The following is a 21,946-nucleotide window of genomic DNA, read 5'->3' as shown; positions in this document are numbered from 1 at the left end:
ATATTTAATGACTCTACAAGTTTGATCAAACCATCAAAATATGAGGAAAACATTTGATATTTTTAAATATTTTAAATATGAGGGAAGAACTAAACTAAACTTGGTATTTATCTAACAAAATTATTAGTCAAACTACAGATAAATGTTTAATTTACAATGCAAAAAAAAAATGCACATACAAACGAGAGGAAAAAGCAAACATTGACTACAACATAATCAGTTATTAATATTTGGTTGATTCTCTCATTTTTGCATGTGTTCATAATTTCTTTGCCTGGACAAAAATGATGTTGCACAATTCATCATATTTCACTTGGACATTACTGTATTAGTACATGTTCAGATTAATAAATACTGTAGACGTGTTCATTAATGAAACCTTATTGTAAAGTGTTACCAAACACACCATAAAACAGCATAAAAGCATGATTGAAGTATCCGTATATATCCCTCATTCATCTGCGCATGCAATATTGAGAGCTTACTGGAAGCTGGTGGGACTTTGGTTACAGTATAAAATGTTTTTTGGTGCCTGTCAGACCGAAGGACAGGCTAAAGAACACAGTGGAGTTCTTCTGATGTATTATTTAAAGAGGCCATATAATCTTGATGCTGTTTTCGAGCTCTAGAACAGGTTTTCCTGGATGAATGTTGATTATTCTCCTCATATTCTCCATTGTTGCGGCTCCTCTCTTCCCAGTCTGTCAGTAACGCTCAGGACTGAGTTTCCCGAAAGCATAGTTAGCCAACTATAATCACAAGTTCTGTCGTTATCAGCAGTTCAACGAGTCAGTGTTTCCCGAAACCATTCTGACGAACATCCACAAACAGCGTCGCAGAGGTGTGTGTGTGTGTGTGTGTGTGTGTGTGAGTGACAGATCTCGAGCTGCGGTTAGAAGAAGAGTTTCATGTTTTCATGACATGTGGACTCAATAAATCCTGATCTTGAGCAGAATAATCAAGCTGACATTCAGTACAATCTATATCTTATATTTAGAATACACACAAATGTCATTTACGTCTTTGAGTTTGTCGAGAGATGTAAAGTGTGTGTTTGAAGAGTGCGCGTGTGTGAACGAGTCTATGAGTGAATCTGGAAATAAAGCAAAACAACTGAGAAATATGAGAAATATTCCTCAGATGACGTGTGTAATCTATAGAAAAACATCTAGCGTTAATTCGATCTCAAACAGATTCATTAAAAGTATTATTACTCCATCTGCGTGACATCATTAACCAACGTGGTTGAACGACCAATTCGGGACTATACGGTTTCGGGAAACAGTCGTGACGAGCTAGTGGATTTATAGTTGATTTAGTGAACCAGAGTTACAGCGTTGTACGGAAACACACCCCTGATTGGTTCCTGTCTCTATGAAGCCCCTCCTCCTGAAAGCACACTGTGCTCTGATTGGTCGGCTGGAGCAGTGTGTTGTGATTGGTCGAGCGCTTCGAGTGTGTTTGGGAAATGCCCCGCCCCTTTCCATAACCGCCAGTTTAACACACTACTAACTCACTCAACCAGGCCCCGCCCCTTTATTCTGCGCATTAATTATTATAATGAGGAATATTGTGACGTGTTCGTTCCCGGAAGAAACTCAAGATACAGTGGAGGCGTTTCAGGAGTTCAGGAACACTGATACTGATATAGAGGAGAACTGGAACAGCAACATTACACACTGAACACAGATGAACAAGCATAACTCTTGCATACCTGGCTTTATTTGTTGCTATTAAAGTATAATCTGAACATGTCTGCCACAGACGCTCGGGTGATTCTGGCTCGGCTGGATGTTTGAGCCCAGGAGTGATTAAAATGCAATCTTGTTAGAAAACATTCACGAGGTTCAGAATACCTCAGAGCCGCATCTAATGGACTATTTATAGTAACCGGCACCTAGAGTACTTTAATAAACTCCTTTCATGATTCTCAACAAGAATGACAGGGTATGATCTACTCCGAAATTAGCTGAGAGATATTCACTGAAAAGAGTTTAGAGTAGAAACAATTTTCACTTTGAATTAAATGTGAAATTATGTAGAAAAACTAGTATTTTCCAATAATAACTTTACAGTCAGTCTGTATCTGTTCACATCAACATCATCATGATCATTTTTAAATAGATATTTACTGTTTTATTTCTTGCATTAAACTTGAATGATTGTTCTCTTGAAATTATGTGTCTTCTGATTGAGAGAAAAAAAACGGTTTAATAAAAAACATTCAGAGCAATATTTCCACTGATTTGTTTATCAGACGCTTTTATCTTACAAATGAGAGATAAACAAAGTTATTGATTGAAGAGGCAGAAACACGAGAGGCGCTTTAATACAAGCCTCAAAAACAAACTGTTCAGAAGATTAAAGAAATAGTGAAGCACAGAATAGAGTTAAATATATAATAAAATTGGCAATTGATATGTATTATTTTAGTTACACTAAAACATCAGCGGTGATGCATTAAATTGATCAAAACATGTATAATGTTACAGAAGATTCTATTTTTAAATAGATTATGTTCTTTTGAACTTTCTATTCATCAAAGAATCCTGAAAAAAAATGATCTAATAAAAAAACATATTTTTCAACACTGATAATAATCATAAATGTGTCTTGAGCATCAGATCCTCATATTAGAGTGATTTCTGAAGGATCATGTGACACTGAAGACTGGAGTAATGATGCTGAAAATACAGCTTTGATCACAGGAATAAATTACACTTTACTGTATATTCACATAGAAAACAGATGATTTACATTATAATAATATTTCACTGTTTTTACTGTATTTTTGATCAAATAAACGCAGCTTTGATCATAGGAATAAATTACACTACTATATATTCACATAGAAAACCGCTGATTTACACTGGAATAATATTTCACATTTTTTACTGTATTTTTGATCAAGAAAAGATTAATTTTGAATGGTTGTATATGTCAGCTATGGGCTTAAATGGTGACTTCTTATGTTGCAGTTCATTGGTTTTTAACATCATATTCCTGCAGGTCCACCTGTGAACGTCACGTGCAACATCTTCATCAACAGCTTCGGCTCGGTGACTGAGACCACTATGGTAAGTGATCTGTGCTTTACGCCTTTAATAAAACACAAACTGACAGGAGTTATTGCCCCCGCCACGAACTCAACATGACATTAGCTCAGTCTCCATCCAACGCTGCAGATCTAACCGCTGGAACATGGCATAAAACACTTAAAGCAGCGTTTCATCATGCGTTCAAGAGAACACTTTCTGGGACACTGATGCAAAATATCAGTAATAAACTGTAAGTTTCTGCAATCGGCTGTTTCTCCCTCCATCATAAACGAGTGTGTGTCGAGACGAAACACAGTAACGCTGTCGTGTTCTCTGGCGTTCGGATGCTGGTGTTCGGGAACACACTCGTGTGTGTGTGAGACGCTTTTGGAGGGAACTACACCCAATCACTCTGAACACACACTTCGACTTTCAGAAACACCAAACCAACATTAGAGACGCTGCGACGCCATTGGTCCGCTGGATACGCCAGTTATCCAATCACAGCTGACGCTGAGTTTATCGTGGGGTTATTGTTGCACATTGTGGGATTTTTTTGATAAATGTTTTTCCAACAATTGTTTCCAATTTTTTTTATTTTTTTTTATTTATGCGTTTCCACACTGTAAAAAGTGTTCAGTTCACTTAAAGGTGCTCTATGTAACTTTTAGCGGCCTCTAGTGGTGATGTTTCAGATTGCAACCAAATTTTACAAGAGCGCTCGTGCTCGAACTCATAGACAATACCGTCTATTACGCAAATATCTCGGCGAATACTTGACGGATTCGGCGAGCACCGAGCTCGTTGGGACCATCTAGTCGAGCTGAAAAGAACCATATAAGTTCCATAGTTTTTGGTGGTGTTTTCGCTGAGATATTAGCAGAAAACCATCGGGCGCGCTGCAAAATTGCGGACGCCGATGACGTCACGATCTCAGAAGAAAATCGCTTGTATCTCCGGAACGCAAAGACCCAGAGAGCTCAAATTCGGGGGAGGAGGTCCCAGGGGAACCCGAACGCTACAGTGGCGGGCCTCGGGGACGCCCCCTACCGGATCGCCGTTCGCTGGGACCCCCGATTTCGAACGGCTGTAACTCGGGGAGCCGGGCGAGTTGGACCTCGGGGGTGGGCTCGTTCGAAAGGCCCCGTCCAGCACTACGAACGATTAGAGTCTTGGGAATATTGATCAAAGATTGACTGAGATATAAGCTGAAAAACGTGCGCCTTTAACCGGACGTAACTCCCTGACCGTCTACAATAGACTGTATATAAGGAGAGCGGCTCGGGAGCGCGCATGCACGTCACATCCGTTGGAATTCGCGGTAAATCCGACCTGGAGACTTCACATAGAAATAGGAATACTGGCCTTCAGAGGTAATAGCAAAACCCGACAAGTGGATCATTGTAATGTGTGATTACAACCCCTTCACACACAGGCAATAAAAAAAGGATTCATTTTAGTAGAAAAGTTACATAGAGCACCTTTAACTTAAATTGAAGAAACATGTTGCCTTATAATTATTAAGTAGCCTAAATAAACTTAATGCTTAATCGAAAAAATGAAGTAATGTGGAATTGTCAAGTTCACATAACTTAATTTTTTCAATTAAGCATTACGTTTATTTACTTAATAAGTAAGTGAACTGAACACTTTTTTTTTTATACAATATCCCCAATTTGCATGAAAATACTTGGATGGAAACACGGCTAATGTGTGTTCATTGTGAACAGTTTCTATGATAATTATGAAATCTTTGCTTGGCATGAAAACACGACGACTCAAACACTCAATATTTTACTGAAGTATGAGGTTATTGAGGGATTTATTCAGTAAAAATGTTTCCATCGTAGTTTATGCTCGTCTTCTTAACGAATAAAAAATATTCATTAGTCATTTTTTATGCACATTTTTAGAATTTATACTTTTCCATCCACTTTTTTTTAATGCAATATCCCAAAACGCACATAAAAATGGGTGGATGGAAACATGGCTAAAGACTCAATTTACACGTTCTTGTTGCAATCGTCATCAGAATGTACTTCTCAATAAACTCAATAAAATCCCATTAAGTCCCACTTGCATTTGGAAATAAGCAAGATTACGGAAACGGTTAATCGAGTCTTTTTCCACAACATTCCCTTGACGTTTCCCGGTCAATCTGTTTGGTTTTAATGAATCAAACGGCAAACGATCGTCTCGATTCGCTAGCAGGCCTGCAGTTCAGATGTTTGGAGATATTCAGACGCTTCAGGGATAAACAATTCCCAAATCTGGAGTCAAGTCTCATTCTTCTTTTCCAAGGAATATTACTGCAAAATCCCAACACATCTCAAGTGGATATTACGCACAAACAAGAGAGAAGCTGCTTTGATCAAATGCTAATGTTGTTTACATGTTTTAGAGCAACCAATCATTCATGAACAGCACAGAGAAAGTCAAATTAATTCAGACAAATGCGACATCTTTGAAAAAAAGTGTTTTAGCGTTTACGCTGTAAAAAATGATTTAAGTATTTAAGTATTTCTACTTCAAAGTTTCATATTTAATTCAATGTGTTATTTGCCTTTTTTTACTAGCAATTTCTGAGCAAAAATTGTTTATTGTATCCAAATGATAAACAAATGTAAGAACTACTCATTTATACCAGTAATTTAAAACACACAAACACACACGTTTTATATTTTGATGAGTTCATTATTTATCTTGGTTATTATATACGCAGCTAATTAACTTGGGTGAATCTTTTTGTAATGTTACAATTTGCTTGTTACGAGTGGAACAAAAGGTCTTGCCAATTCATTCATTCAACACAGTTTTCAAAGAGCTTCATCTCATGAAAACCTTGAATGGATTTCTATAGCTAAACTTTTACCAAAAACACACAGAAATGTTTACAAAGTTACTGAATGGCTTTGCAATGCACAGTAAAATCATGTCGTTCGAACAGAGAAAAGGAAAAATTACAACAATGCATGTTTTGTTCTTGATGGCGGTCTTTTATGAAATACCGTGCATGAAAGCACAAACGCTGTGAAACGCTTTTATCTTACCAGAAGGTCTGCTGATCTTCTGTCTGCATGCCAGCCGTAAAGCGTCTCTTGGGTGTTTTCTGAATCACAAAGTCAACATGAAAATATAGCTGGAAGCAGCCATTAATGGGCCAAGCAGAAAGAAGGCACGATACGTCATGCTAGCATGGCTGGGAGCATCAGGCCAGCTGCAATAAGGAGAAATTAAAGACATATTAAGATTATTTCAGGCAATATGGCAGTCACTAGTCAAATGATTTAATAGTTTATCACTTCCGACCAATAGGTGGCGCTGTGACCATATTGATGTCTTGTGGTCAGAGTGAGGTGACAATGACACATGCAAAGTTTGGTGTTAATATACCAAATCATTGCAGAGATAAAGCCTCAGAGTCGGTTTGGCATCATGAAAACTATATAGACACGAAATCCATAAATCTTTGTTGAATTTGATGAAAATCGGACCAGCGGTCTAGGAGGAGTTCGAAAATGTAGGTTTTTAAAGAAAATCAAAATGGCGGACAGGAAGTTCGGCCGACTATGGCAAAATTGGTATCAATGTTCTCGGCAAGACCAGTTTCATTACAATATGCTGATTTCACGCAGCCGTCATTTTGAAATGGCTCCGGTGGGAAGAAAACTGGAAGTGTCGCCTTTAATCACAGGAGAGTCGCGAATGCAATGGCGTATTGTTGTGTTTAATGTAGAAATTAGTTATTCTAAAAATTTACATACATTTCTTTCATACCTTAGACTATATACAGTGAAATTCATTTATAAATAAAATATTTTTTATATATATAATTCAGAATGTAAAAAAAGTAGCAGGAACGAACTATATACATGTCCTATATTGGATATTAACATCCAATAGTGTAAATCGCGGCAGCAGCTTCAGGTTGGTAGTCCAAGGCATTGTTGTCTATCTGTACTTCCGGGGTTCTTCCCACCGGAGCCTCGCTTTCGATTTCAAAATGGCGGCTGCGTGAAATCAGCGTATAGGCCAGTTTAATAAAAAGTTATTCTAATTTTTGGAAATTTCTTTATATCTTTTGACCAAAAGGTGGCGCTGCCCCGAAACGTTTTTGAGTACTGTCAGGGCATGGTGCCGATGACACATACCGAGATTCGTAATGATACGGCAAAAAATCGTATGTTCGTAAAATAGCATTTTTTTATAAACGCATTGTAAAAAATGGCCGATGCCCGAAATTGTTGATATGGGAAAGTTGGGTATTGTTCGACTCGGCTTGCTGCACCGAATCTAAAGAGACCGGTTTTATGAGTTTTGGCGAAACCCATTAGAAGTTATAAGCAAAAAGAGCCATTTTACATATCTCCGGACCACTAGGTGGCACTGTGCCGAAACTGTGCAGGTAGCCTCAGGTCATGCTTGTCAAAACACACACCAAGTTATCTCAGAATACGCTAAAGCGTTGCGGAGATATGACCTTGCGCCCATTATGGGGTGTTCTTCGTCAAATTTGTTTGCGCGTTATTCAAGAACGGTTTGACGAATCAACTTGATTTCCTTACATGGTTTGAAGATGATCTGACTCGAATTTGATGAAAAGCGGACCAACGGTCTAGGAGGAGTTCGAAAACGTAGCTTTTTAAAGAAAATCAAAATGGCGTGTCCGAAAAAGTAGAATTTAGTTTCTAGCCCTTATGGTTCAAAGGTTCTTAGGATAAACGTGAGTGCACATTTGGACAGTTGGTGGCGCTAGAGGGATTGAGTTACAGACTCCAAATTTGGTATGTTGACAGTTCAGACTGTCCTCTATCTGTGTGCCAAGTTTCATAACTTTCCTGCAAGCGGTTCTATAGACTTCAAGAGCGGAAGAAGACTAATAATGGGAACACTAACGATGACAATAGAACAGCTGCTCGGCCCCTAATTAAAAATGACCCGATTTACTTCCATTCTAGTCAGACTGACGGCTGAATATCATTTAATTCCTCCACTATAAGCACAAATGACCTTCTGCTTCCCGCACTCTTAAATATAAAGGGGTTTTCGCAGAAAGAACCATTTCAGTTCCCCAAAGAAGTGAGCAGTTCTTAAAAGGTTCCACGGATGTTAAAGCTTCTTCACCGATGCCAATAAAGATAAAAACCAAAATATATTCAGACACCTTCAACATTTCTTACATTATCAGTTTATTATATCTAACATATCTGTTAGACTCTCACACATGAATTATGTTGAATATCTGTCAGCTGTTAAATTTAACTACACAATTAGATAATACCAGTTTAGCTCAACCAGTGACCAAGCAATGCTTCATGTTGTTCAGTGTGTGTGTAAAAAGAGCATTAGCAATTACAGAAAACACACTGAAGAAAACATGATCAGCTCAAAGTGGAGGAATCATTTTTGGTCCCAATCTTTACTGGTAGTCGCTGTATGAAGAATATTTGGGTGTAATATCTCACAGTTTACTTTATTTTGCTCTCCTCACTCACATAACTGAACTATAGTGTCCTGCACACACTAGTAAACGAACATCAGAACTGATCTCTGGTGTGTGAGTGATGTTGCTGTGCCTGTACGTGTGTGTCAGGACTACAGGGTGAACATCTTCCTCCGGCAGAAGTGGAACGACCCGCGGCTGGCGTACAGCGAGTACCCGGACTCGTCTCTAGACCTCGACCCGTCCATGCTGGACTCCATCTGGAAACCAGACCTGTTCTTCGCCAACGAGAAAGGAGCCAATTTCCACGACGTCACGACGGACAACAAGCTCCTGAGGATCTTCAAGGACGGGACCGTTCTGTACAGCATCAGGTGTGAAGATCTTTAATCCACCGGATCATATTTGATACGCAACATGATCCGTTCTTTGTTCGCACACGATCTCTCCAGTCTTCTGTGTGTGACTGATAGTTTACAGTGTTTTATCAGTAAAAGCTCTTTAACTGTACAGACGTCCTCCTTCAGCTCGAGCTTCACGGGTCTCTACATCTGAACTCATTTTCATCAAGGAAACGCAAGAATAACTTTGATATTGTTAGTAATATTTCAGCTGAACTGAGGTTTACTTGATTATCCATCATCATTTATTATATATCAGTAGAAAGTAATTCACCTTGATTGATCAAATGACACAAATCTGTTTAAATATATGGTTAAAAATATGAAAATGTGCACACACAAAAAAAGGAACCCAATACTGAGCCAAAATACAGTATAAACGAGCGAGTCTGCATGTGTGTGTTTTGTTAAGAATCATAATCTGACGCATCAGGCTTTATGGCTCATATAGTGAGAATATGGATAAAAACAGCTCAGTTTTATTCAGAGCCTCAAACTGAGCAAAAATGGGCCATTTTCTGCAGATGCTGATATTTATATGAAATTTTAATGATTGTATTGTAAATCAATGAGATCTTATATGAATATCTCTGTAGTTTTAAAACATAATGCAATGCAATACAATGATGATTGAGAGACGAATAAATAAACCTTCCTCAAAAGCCTGATGATCATATTTGATACTCATGATTTTTCTAATAAATGATGTGTCTGGATAATTAAGTAAACCTCAGTTATAAAATATAACAATATAAAAGTTTTAGAGTAACAAACCAAATAACATCACATAATTCGTCAAATCCATTGCTAATACTGATAATCAAGCGGTTTGTTCTTTAACTCTCTGCACTGATCAGATATAAAGACATTATTAATATACATTATTATTATTAATCACGTCTGGTGTAGTTCAGCGATTCCCCGTTACACCGCATAAAAAGAGCCAAGTCATTATACATTAAAGCTGACTTTAACACCTCGAAGTGTTAGAAGAAGATGAAGAGATCACACACACACACACACACACACAGACAGACAGACACAGACACTCACACATAGACAGACACACACACACACACACACACACTCACACAGACACACTCAGACACAGACACACTCACACACACACACACACAGTGTCGGAGTCTGATACTGTTAAGTAAAACATGTATAAAATGTAATGATTGAAATAAATGGAAAAACAAGGCCATTATTGAACAGTGTTTTGGGGGATTGTCAGTTTAAAGGAATTAAATAATTAAAGGATCAAAATGATTTAAGGAATTACAGAAATATAAGTAAGAAAGGTAAAAGAAGTTCGAAGTCTAATTGTAGTTGTGAAGTAACTACTTGCAAAAAAATAGTTGATTTCTGACGCTTGTTCATCCCAAAAACGTTTTTTTTTTTTTGCCTTGGCCAAAATTAAAATTTTGAAGTTAAATTATAGAAATTGTATATTGAAATGATAGTTTTTAATATAGTAATTATATGAAAAACTATAATTACTAAAACTGATATAAATATATATATATATAGAAAAAAATATATATATTAATTAATTCTACAATAGTCTATAAATAATACTAAAATAACGCTGGACCAGAATGAAAAAAATGTGATTGTTTTATTAAAGCATTAGTTTTTAAAATAAAGTTTTAAATTCTGACATAAACTATTCATAAATCGTTCTGATTGTGCTCTAGTCAAAGTATTTTTCATAGGAGTGTTTTACAAGAAAATACAATTTCACTTTTAATTCAATGTCACTTGCTGTTAGCTTTTTTGTAATTATTTGTGAAATAATAATAATAATAATAATGCATTTTATTTAATGGCGCCTTTCATAACACCCAAGGTCAAATGTCATCAGGTTTAGTTTTCAAATCAACACATTAGCAAGACAGAAATATTATATTAGTATATTAGTGTTCACGCTGTTCTCTGCAGCTCTGATTGTAAATCGAGGAACAGAGAATCTCTGTTACGTTCTGTTTTGAAAAGAAGCTGATATGATGCTGTCCTAGTTTTCATAAATGATGTTCTATTTATATAAATCTGCACACATCAGCTCCTCGTCAGTGTCTTCATGCATAAGTCATAGTGTCGCTTCAGCTTCCAGGTGATGCCTTCATAGAGTTAACTCAAGTTTGATTTACAGCATCAATTATTTCAGATAAACGGCATTTAAAAACAATGCTTTGCACTTTACAATAAGGTTTCATTTGTTAACATTGGTTAAAGGATTAGTTCAGGCCAGGGAGTTAAAATTTCCTGATATTTTACTCTCCGTCATCCAAGATGTTCATGTGTTTCTTTCTTCAGTGGAAAAGAAATAAAGGTTTTTGAGGAACACACTCCAGGGTTTCTCCATATAGTGACTTCAATGGGGTCCAACGGGTCGAAGGTCCAGATGTGAGTTTCAGTGCAGCTTCAAAGTCTCGACACGATCCAGCCGAGGAATAAGAGTCTGATCTAGACAAACCAGCCGACATTTATAACAAAATACACATTTATATACTTTATACCACTAATGCTGGTCTTGCTCTAGCTGTGATGCGACACACGTTACGTGATCAGGGTGAAAGGTCACGCGGGACGTAGGCGTAAGAACAGATCTAGTGTTTACAAAGAGAACGTGCAAAGACTAAGACAAACGCCATTTACAAAAATAAATAAATAAAAGGTAAAACAACGATGTCGGACGATTTTGAAGTTTAAAGTTTTGAACTTTTTGACCTTTCACCCTGATGACGTAATGTGTGTCGCATCACAGCTAGAGCAAGACCAGCATTAAAGGTAAAACAACGATGTCGGACGATTTTGAAGTTTAAAGGTGACCTATAATTCAAAATTGAATTTACCTTGGTATAGTCAAATAACAAGAGTTCAGTGCATGGACATGACATAGAGTGAATCTCAAACTGGACTGTTTTCGCGTTCTCATTTAATTCACGTTTATGAAAAACACCCCTGAAAAACGGTCGGTTCTCCACACAATACCGACTGTGACGCAATAGTCGGGATCATTAATATGTACGCCTCCAAATATTTGCATAATGCCAGCCCTCAATGCCAGGCGGAACTGCGCAGCCGACGCATGGCAGTTGCTCAGTGTGGATGTACACATGAACACAAAAGTATTTTTTAGCTCCTTTATCTGAGCCTCTGAAGAAACAATGGGTTAATTTTATTTTCTCTGGAAATTTCCAAACATTTCACCGAGTGTTTCCTCAACTTGGGCCAATACAGAGCTGGCCTCGGATCGAGCTACCAAGCAACACTTTCTGATGTGTAATTGTTCAAGTTCAGACAGGTAATCTTTCTCTCAAAATCGTTCAATACTGTTTATGCATCAGTAAGTCAAGCCAGTGACTAAAATATCAGCTTCACATCGTTTCTTTTAGTAGGATGAAAATAATCGTATTTAAATTGTGAACAAATTATATACAGAAAGCGATCAAAGAACAATCTTTCCACACAGCGCGAGTTTATCTGGACACTTGCCAAAATCGTTATGAAATCAATGACGCACGTTACTGCACAACGAAGCTCTTACTGTATTTACATCATCGTGTTTGCATTGGTGAAAGCAGAGAGAGTGCAGAAACTGCTTTGCAATGATTAGATCTTCATTCTCGCGATCAACACACTGTCATCTGCTCAATGCTCATCACGGCAACATTTTATGTGATGGGAATAGATCTAAATACTTTAAAAACATCTCACGATTCGTTAATCTCGATAGCTGTTATAGTAAAAACGTATAATAGCAGTAGTAAAAGTATTCGGGAGAGAGTTTCACATGTAATGCGTACTAGCTATTTCATATGCAAGCATGTCAGCCAATCACAGCAGTGGCCGCGGTTACACTGAATCCCACAGCAGCCAATCACAGCAGTGGGCGCGGTTACACTGAATCCCACAGCCAATCACAGCAGTGGGCGCGGTTACACTGAATCCACAGCAGCCAATCACAGCAGTGGCCGCGGTTACACTGAATCCCACAGCCAATCACAGCAGTGGGCGCGGTTACACTGAATCCCACAGCCAATCACAGCAGTGGCCGCGGTTACACTGAATCCCACAGCCAATCACAGCAGTGGCCGCGGTTACACTGAATCCCACAGCCAATCACAGCAGTGGGCGCGGTTACACTGAATCCCACAGCCAATCACAGCAGTGGGCGCGGTTACACTGAATCCCACAGCCAATCACAGCAGTGGGCGCGGTTACACTGAATCCCACAGCCAATCACAGCAGTGGCCGCGGTTACACTGAATCCCACAGCCAATCACAGCAGTGGCCGCGGTTACACTGAATCCCACAGCCAATCACAGCAGTGGGCGCGGTTACACTGAATCCCACAGCCAATCACAGCAGTGGGCGCGGTTACACTGAATCCCACAGCCAATCACAGCAGTGGCCGCGGTTACACTGAATCCCACAGCCAATCACAGCAGTGGCCGCAGTTACACTGAATCCCACAGCCAATCACAGCAGTGGGCGCGGTTACACTGAATCCCACAGCCAATCACAGCAGTGGCCGCGGTTACACTGAATCCCACAGCCAATCACAGCAGTGGGCGCGGTTACACTGAATCCCACAGCCAATCACAGCAGTGGGCGCGGTTACACTGAATCCCACAGCCAATCACAGCAGTGGCCGCGGTTACACTGAATCCCACAGCCAATCACAGCAGTGGGCGCGGTTACACTGAATCCCACAGCCAATCACAGCAGTGGCCGCGGTTACACTGAATCCACAGCAGCCAATCACAGCAGTGGCCGCGGTTACACTGAATCCCACAGCCAATCACAGCAGTGGCCGCGGTTACACTGAATTCCACAGCAGCCAATCACAGCAGTGGCCGCGGTTACACTGAATCCCACAGCCAATCACAGCAGTGGGCGCGGTTACACTGAATCCCACAGCCAATCACAGCAGTGGCCGCGGTTACACTGAATCCCACAGCCAATCACAGCAGTGGGCGCGGTTACACTGAATCCCACAGCCAATCACAGCAGTGGGCGCGGTTACACTGAATCCCACAGCCAATCACAGCAGTGGCCGCGGTTACACTGAATCCCACAGCCAATCACAGCAGTGGCCGCGGTTACACTGAATCCACAGCAGCCAATCACAGCAGTGGGCGCGGTTACACTGAATCCACAGCAGCCAATCACAGCAGTGGCCGCGGTTACACTGAATCCCACAGAGACACGCCCCTTCAAACAGAGTGTTCAAATCAGAGGCTAAAAGCAGGCTAGGAAAAATGCCATTTATTTCTAAATTATGATTATTTTTTATCTAAAAAACATACTAACATTATAAGGGTAACCCAGGAAACATTATAAAAAAAAAAAAAAAAAACATTCTAGGGCACCTTTAAAGTTTTGAACTTTTTGACCTTTCACCCTGATGACGTAACGTGTGTCGCATCACAGCTAGAGCAAGACCAGCATTAGTGGTTAAAAGTATATAAATGTGTATTTTGTTATAAATGTGGGCTGGTTTGTCTAGATCAGACTCTTATTCCTCGGCTGGATCGTGTCGAGACTTTGAAGCTGCACTGAAACTCACATCTGGACCTTCGACCCGTTGGACCCCATTGAAGACACTATATGGAGAAACCCTGGAGTGTGTTCCTCAAAAACCTTCATTTCTTTTCCACTGAAGAAAGAAACACGTGAACATCTTGGATGACGGAGAGTAAATTATCAGGAAATTGTAATTCTGAAGTGAACTTTAACTGCATTGAACTAACATTTACAAATTCGTTTCATAATTGTTGAATTATTGAACTGAATTGAATCAACAATGAATATTTTTAGAGCTGCTTTACAGCAGAATTTATTTTTGATGAAGGAAGTTTGCATCCCTGATTCTATGTATCCAGTCAAGCTGCTTTGAAACAATCTGCATATAGAAATAAAAGTGCCTAACTGTGTCCCGTTGTTCCCAGGTTGACGTTAATCCTGTCCTGTCCGATGGATCTGAAGAACTTCCCGATGGACGTCCAGACCTGTACGATGCAGCTGGAGAGCTGTGAGTTCCTCAGGAGTTTCTTCATCTCCATCTCTCTCTTCTTCATCTCTCTGAATCTGTGTGTCTGTTCTCCAGTCGGATACACCATGAACGACCTGATCTTCGAGTGGCTGGATAATGGCCCGGTTCAGGTGGCTGATGGTCTGACTTTACCACAGTTCCTCATCCGAGACGAGAAGGACCTGGGCTACTGCACCAAACACTACAACACAGGTCAGAAGACACACACTCATAACTGATCACACTGGACTCTATTAACGATCGCCATCTCTTGTCTATTACAGCTCTGACCAAATCACACTGCAAAAAATGCTTTTCTTACTCAGTATTTTTTGTCTTGTTTCCAGTCCAAATATCTCAAATTTCTTAAATCAAGAAGCATTTACTAGAGAAGCAAAAGGACATAAGAAATTCTCTCGTTTTCTGAAAAAATTAAATTAAGTGAGTTTTTGCTTAAAACAAGCTAAATTATCTGTTAAAAAAAAATCTTCATTCAAATCTTAAAGGTGCCATATGTCAAAATTGAGGTAAAATTATCCAAAAAATTAGCTACACGCATCAAAAGAATGAGAAGAAATAAGTGCAATGATGTCATTAAAAAATTGACAAGTTATAGTGCTGCCGAGATATAAACCTAAATTAGCATGCTAAATTACTAGCGCCGGCCCGACTGGTGTCGTAATACCAGTTTCGGCCATGGGAGGCGGTATGCGGGCAACATACATAACCACCAGCCAAACTGCAGTACACGAATAACTCGCACGGCTTGTGGGCGTACTTGAACCTGATGTCGACCGGCCTTTATAATTTAGTGTTGAGATGTTGTTCATTGAGTCTCTAATCTCCAAATGAACTGCGGTCTTACTATCGTGTCAATTGATTTGATTAATATGCGCGAGGGAGAGAGAGAGCAGGAGGACTGCGCTCGTGTTGTTTGAAGACGTGAGAGTTCGCTCTCTCTCTCTGCTCGTTATGCGCCCTGTCAAGCGCAGCAGTCATTATATTCTACATCATTCACCGATCAAAATAGGCTTTGGCGGGACAAAGCGGACGATTTGACGGTTTTAGAAGCTTAACAAATCGAAACTAAAAAACAGACTAGAGTAGGCCAACTTTCTGGTGGTATACTGCCCCCATCTGGTATGGAATATGTGGAATATGAATTTATTTTTTGGCAGACATTCCACATGGCACCTTTAATTCTAAAATAATCTTAATTCAATTGAAAAACAATATTATTTTTCTTACCACATTGGAAGATAATTTTGCTTGTTTTAAGCAAAAACTCACTTAATTTTATATTTTTTTTCAGGAAACAAGAAAAAACTTGTACTCTACTGTACTCTACCTCTACTGCACTCTACTGTACTCTACTACACTCTACCTCTACTGTACTCTACTACACTCTACCTCTACTGTACTCTACCTCTACTGTACTCTACTACACTCTACCTTTACTGTACTCTACTGTACTCTACCTCTACTGTACTCTACCTCTACTGTACTCTACTGTACTCTACCTCTACTACACTCTACCTCTACTGTACTCTACCTCTACTGTACTCTACCTCTACTGTACTCTACTGTGCTCTACTGTACTCTACTGTACTCTACTGTACTCTACCTCTACTACACTCTACCTCTACTGTACTCTACCTCTACTGTACTCTACCTCTACTGTACTCTACCTCTACTGTACTCTACCTCTACTGTACTCTACCTCTACTGTACTCTACCTCTACTACACTCTACCTCTACTGTACTCTACCTCTACTGTACTCTACCTCTACTGTACTCTACCTCTACTGTACTCTACTGTGCCCCACCTCTACTGTACTCCAATGTACTCTACCTTTACTGTACTCTACTGTACTTTACCTCTCCTGTACTCTGCCTCTACTGTACTCTACTGTACTCTACCTCTACTGTACTCTGCCTCTACTGTACTCTACTGTACTCTACCTCTACTGTACTCTACTGTACTCTACTGTACTCCACCTCTACTGTACTCTACTGTACTCTACCTCTACTGTACTCTACTGTACTCTACCTCTACTGTACTCTGCCTCTACTGTACTCTACTGTACTCTACCTCTACTGTACTCTACTGTACTCTACTGTACTCCACCTCTACTGTACTCTACTGTACTCTACCTCTACTGTACTCTACTGTACTCTACCTCTACTCTACTCTACTGTACTTTACCTCTACTGTACTCTACTGTACTTTACCTCTACTGTACTCTACTGTACTCTACCTCTACTGTACTCTACCTTTACTGTACTCTACTGTACTTTACCTCTCCTGTACTCTGCCTCTACTGTACTCTACTGTACTCTACCTCTACTGTACTCTGCCTCTACTGTACTCTGCCTCTACTGTACTCTACTGTACTCTACCTCTACTGTACTCTACTGTACTCTACTGTACTCCACCTCTACTGTACTCTACTGTACTCTACCTCTACTGTACTCTACTGTACTCTACCTCTACTGTACTCTGCCTCTACTGTACTCTACTGTACTCTACCTCTACTGTACTCTACTGTACTCTACTGTACTCCACCTCTACTGTACTCTACTGTACTCTACCTCTACTGTACTCTACTGTACTCTACCTCTACTCTACTCTACTGTACTTTACCTCTACTGTACTCTACTGTACTTTACCTCTACTGTACTCTACTGTACTCTACCTCTACTGTACTCTACCTTTACTGTACTCTACTGTACTTTACCTCTCCTGTACTCTGCCTCTACTGTACTCTACTGTACTCTACCTCTACTGTACTCTGCCTCTACTGTACTCTACTGTACTCTACCTCTACTGTACTCTACTGTACTCTACTGTACTCCACCTCTACTGTACTCTACTGTACTCTACCTCTACTGTACTCTACTGTACTCTACCTCTACTGTACTCTGCTGTACTCTACCTCTACTGTACACCACTGTACTCTACTTTACTCCGCCTCTACTGTACTCTACTGTACTCTACCTCTACTCTACACTACTGTACTCTACCTCTACTGTACTCTACTGTACTCCACCTCTACTGTACTCTACTGTACTCTACTACACTCTACCTCTACTGTACTCTACTACACTCTACCTCTACTGTACTCTACCTCTACTGTACTCTACTACACTCTACCTTTACTGTACTCTACTGTACTCTACCTCTACTGTACTCTACCTCTACTGTACTCTACTGTACTCTACCTCTACTACACTCTACCTCTACTGTACTCTACCTCTACTGTACTCTACCTCTACTGTACTCTACTGTGCTCTACTGTACTCTACTGTACTCTACTGTACTCTACCTCTACTACACTCTACCTCTACTGTACTCTACCTCTACTGTACTCTACCTCTACTGTACTCTACCTCTACTGTACTCTACCTCTACTGTACTCTACCTCTACTACACTCTACCTCTACTGTACTCTACCTCTACTGTACTCTACCTCTACTGTACTCTACCTCTACTGTACTCTACTGTGCCCCACCTCTACTGTACTCCAATGTACTCTACCTTTACTGTACTCTACTGTACTTTACCTCTCCTGTACTCTGCCTCTACTGTACTCTACTGTACTCTACCTCTACTGTACTCTGCCTCTACTGTACTCTACTGTACTCTACCTCTACTGTACTCTACTGTACTCTACTGTACTCCACCTCTACTGTACTCTACTGTACTCTACCTCTACTGTACTCTACTGTACTCTACCTCTACTGTACTCTGCCTCTACTGTACTCTACTGTACTCTACCTCTACTGTACTCTACTGTACTCTACTGTACTCCACCTCTACTGTACTCTACTGTACTCTACCTCTACTGTACTCTACTGTACTCTACCTCTACTCTACTCTACTGTACTTTACCTCTACTGTACTCTACTGTACTCTACCTCTACTGTACTCTACTGTACTCTACCTCTACTGTACTCTACTGTACTCTACCTCTACTGTACTCTACTGTACTCTACCTCTACTGTACTCTACCTCTACTCTACTCTACTGTACTCTACCTCTACTGTACTCTACTGTACTCTACCTGTACTGAACTCTACTGTACTCTACCTCTACTGTACTCTACTGTACTCTACCTCTACTGTACTCTACTGTACTCTACCTCTACTGTACACTACTGTACTCTACTTTACTCCACCTCTACTGTACTCTACTGTACTCTACCTCTACTCTACTCTACTGTACTCTACCTCTACTGTACTCTACTGTACTCTACCTCTACTGTACTCTACTGTACTCTACCTCTACTGTACTCTACCTCTACTCTACTCTACTGTACTCTACCTCTACTGTACTCTACTGTACTCTACCTCTACTGTACTCTACTGTACTCTACCTCTACTGTACTCTACTGTACTCTACCTCTACTGTGCTCTACCTCTACTGTACTCTACTGTACTCTACTCTACCTCTACTGTACTCTACTGTACTCTACCTCTACTGTACTCTACTGTACTCTACCTCTACTGTACTCTACTGTACTCTACCTCTACTGTACTCTACTGTACTCTACCTCTACTGTACTCTACTGTACTCTACCTCTACTGTACTCTACCTCTACTCTACTCTACTGTACTCTACCTCTACTGTACTCTACTGTACTCTACCTCTACTGTACTCTACTGTACTCTACCTCTACTGTACTCTACTGTACTCTACCTCTACTGTACTCTACTGTACTCTACCTCTACTGTACTCTACTGTACTCTACTGTACACTACTGTACTCTACTTTACTCTACTGTACTCTACCTCTACTGTACTCTACCTCTACTGTACTCTACTGTACTCTACCTCTACTGTACTCTACTGTACTCTACCTCTACTGTACTCTACTGTACTCTACCTCTACTGTACTCTACTGTACTCTACCTCTACTGTACTCTACTGTACTCTACCTCTACTGTACTCTACCTCTACTCTACTCTACTGTACTCTACCTCTACTGTACTCTACCTCTACTGTACTCTACCTCTACTGTACTCTACTGTACTCTACCTCTACTGTACTCTACTGTACTCTACCTCTACTGTACTCTACCTCTACTCTACTCTACTGTACTCTACCTCTACTGTACTCTACCTCTACTGTACTCCACCTCTACTGTACTCTACTGTACTCTACCTCTACTGTACTCTACCTCTACTGTACTCTACTGTACTCTACCTCTACTGTACTCTACTGTACTCTACCTCTACTGTACTCTACCTCTACTCTACTCTACTGTACTCTACCTCTACTGTACTCTACCTCTACTGTACTCTACTGTACTCTACCTCTACTGTACTCTACTGTACTCTACCTCTACTGTACTCTACCTCTACTCTACTCTACTGTACTCTACCTCTACTGTACTCTACTGTACTCTACCTCTACTGTACTCTACTGTACTCTACCTCTACTCTACTCTACTGTACTCTACCTCTACTGTACTCTACTGTACTCTACCTCTACTGTACTCTACTGTACTCTACCTCTACTGTACTCTACTGTACTCTACCTCTACTGTACTCTACTGTACTCTACTGTACACTACTGTACTCTACTTTACTCTACTGTACTCTACCTCTACTGTACTCTACCTCTACTGTACTCTACTGTACTCTACCTCTACTGTACTCTACTGTACTCTACCTCTACTGTACTCTACTGTACTCTACCTCTACTGTACTCTACTGTACTCTACCTCTACTGTACTCTACTGTACTGTACAGGAGTGAAACTGCATTTCCTTCAACCTGAGGATTATTATTTGTGAAAGGGTCTTTAGATTTGCCCAAAAATATAACTTGTTTGTTATAAAAAACAAACCTTGCCCAGGTGAAAAAAAGTAACGCAAAAGCAACTTTAGTTACTTTTTACTTGCCAACACTGCTTGGGTGCTAAAAAAAAATGTTCAAGGGTTTTCCAGGACCTACATTTCAAAAAGTCAGATTGAAGTACTTTAAGCACTGGTATGACCGCTGGCTGGTGTTTAGGGAAGTTCACGTGCATCGAGGTGAAGTTCCACCTGGAGAGGCAGATGGGATATTACCTGATCCAGATGTACATCCCCAGCCTCCTCATCGTCATCCTCTCCTGGGTCTCCTTCTGGATCAACATGGACGCGGCTCCGGCCCGGGTCGCACTCGGCATCACCACGGTCCTCACCATGACGACCCAGAGCTCGGGGTCACGGGCCTCGCTGCCAAAGGTCAGCCCGCTCACTCACTTCTCAACCAGAAATATGAGGGTCTGTAACATCATACACTCATTTGTTACACAAGTCTTTATTTCTCTATTGGTCCGAATATCCGGGTGAAACGCTTCAGCAACAAGAACACATGTGGGCGGGGCTTGACTGTGTCTGAGGGGAATTGATTGGATGGTTGTGGTTTGCTATTGGCTGAGCTCATGTGAGTGACAGGTTAAAGCCCCGCCCACATCATCAGAGAAGAGAAGCTGCAAGTTAATCGGATTCAAGATTATTAAACACATCATTATTGTTTTAATAATCTTGAATCAGAATAACTGTCGTATATTTTAAAATGAATTGTGCCATTTAGCAACACAAGACATCCAGCTTTTATTAATATGATATTCTAACATCAATCTAGTGATCAAATGCAACTGTAACAGAGTTGAATCTCAGGGAAGACGGAGGCGAACGTTAAACATCATCAAGAGTTGCGTGACGTCAGAGACTATTAATATTAACTGGAAAGAGTCCTGATTCATAACAACAAAAGCTGGAACACAATTATCAGGGAGATTCGCTTCTCTGTTCCATAACTCATTAATCCCATAATCCCTGCTCCTGTTTTATTGCCTTTTCTCTAATGACGACGCTGTTGTTTTCTCCAGAAATACGGCAGGATCATGTGACTCGATATGCAAATCAGTGAGAGATTTAGAGTGCATAACATAACGAACGTCAGCAGATCATAACACATCTGAAAATAAGTGATAATTCATGCATTTTCAGGTTTTGTTTATTAAA

At 40.2% G+C, this 21,946-nt stretch overlaps 1 protein-coding gene across 2 annotated transcripts in view; it reads left to right on the top strand.

Annotated features, from left to right (window-relative positions):
- The window catches only part of LOC130075971 (glycine receptor subunit alpha-2-like), a 32,014-nt gene extending 10,608 nt beyond the window's left edge, over window positions 1-21,406 (top strand). The window contains exons 3-7 of one of the 2 annotated variants that reach the window (XM_056240840.1): window positions 3,010-3,077; window positions 8,632-8,855; window positions 14,846-14,928; window positions 15,004-15,141; window positions 20,946-21,402. In XM_056240840.1, the coding sequence (XP_056096815.1) occupies window positions 3,010-3,077; window positions 8,632-8,855; window positions 14,846-14,928; window positions 15,004-15,141; window positions 20,946-21,268 (836 nt within the window). In that variant the 3' untranslated portion in view covers window positions 21,269-21,402. Of the gene's footprint in view, window positions 1-3,009; window positions 3,078-8,631; window positions 8,856-14,845; window positions 15,142-20,945 lie in introns of both variants that reach the window. The other variant, XM_056240839.1, reaches the window with a different exon arrangement.
- Window positions 21,407-21,946: the final 540 nt, after the last annotated feature.

Source organism: Rhinichthys klamathensis, unplaced genomic scaffold (assembly GCF_029890125.1).
Source record: "Rhinichthys klamathensis goyatoka isolate OS25496 unplaced genomic scaffold, OSU_Roscu_1.1 h1tg000614l_1, whole genome shotgun sequence".
NCBI classification, from domain to species: Eukaryota; Metazoa; Chordata; class Actinopteri; order Cypriniformes; family Leuciscidae; genus Rhinichthys; species Rhinichthys klamathensis.
Note: the sequence above shows the minus strand (reverse complement) of the source record. Positions and strands in the feature narration are given on the sequence as shown.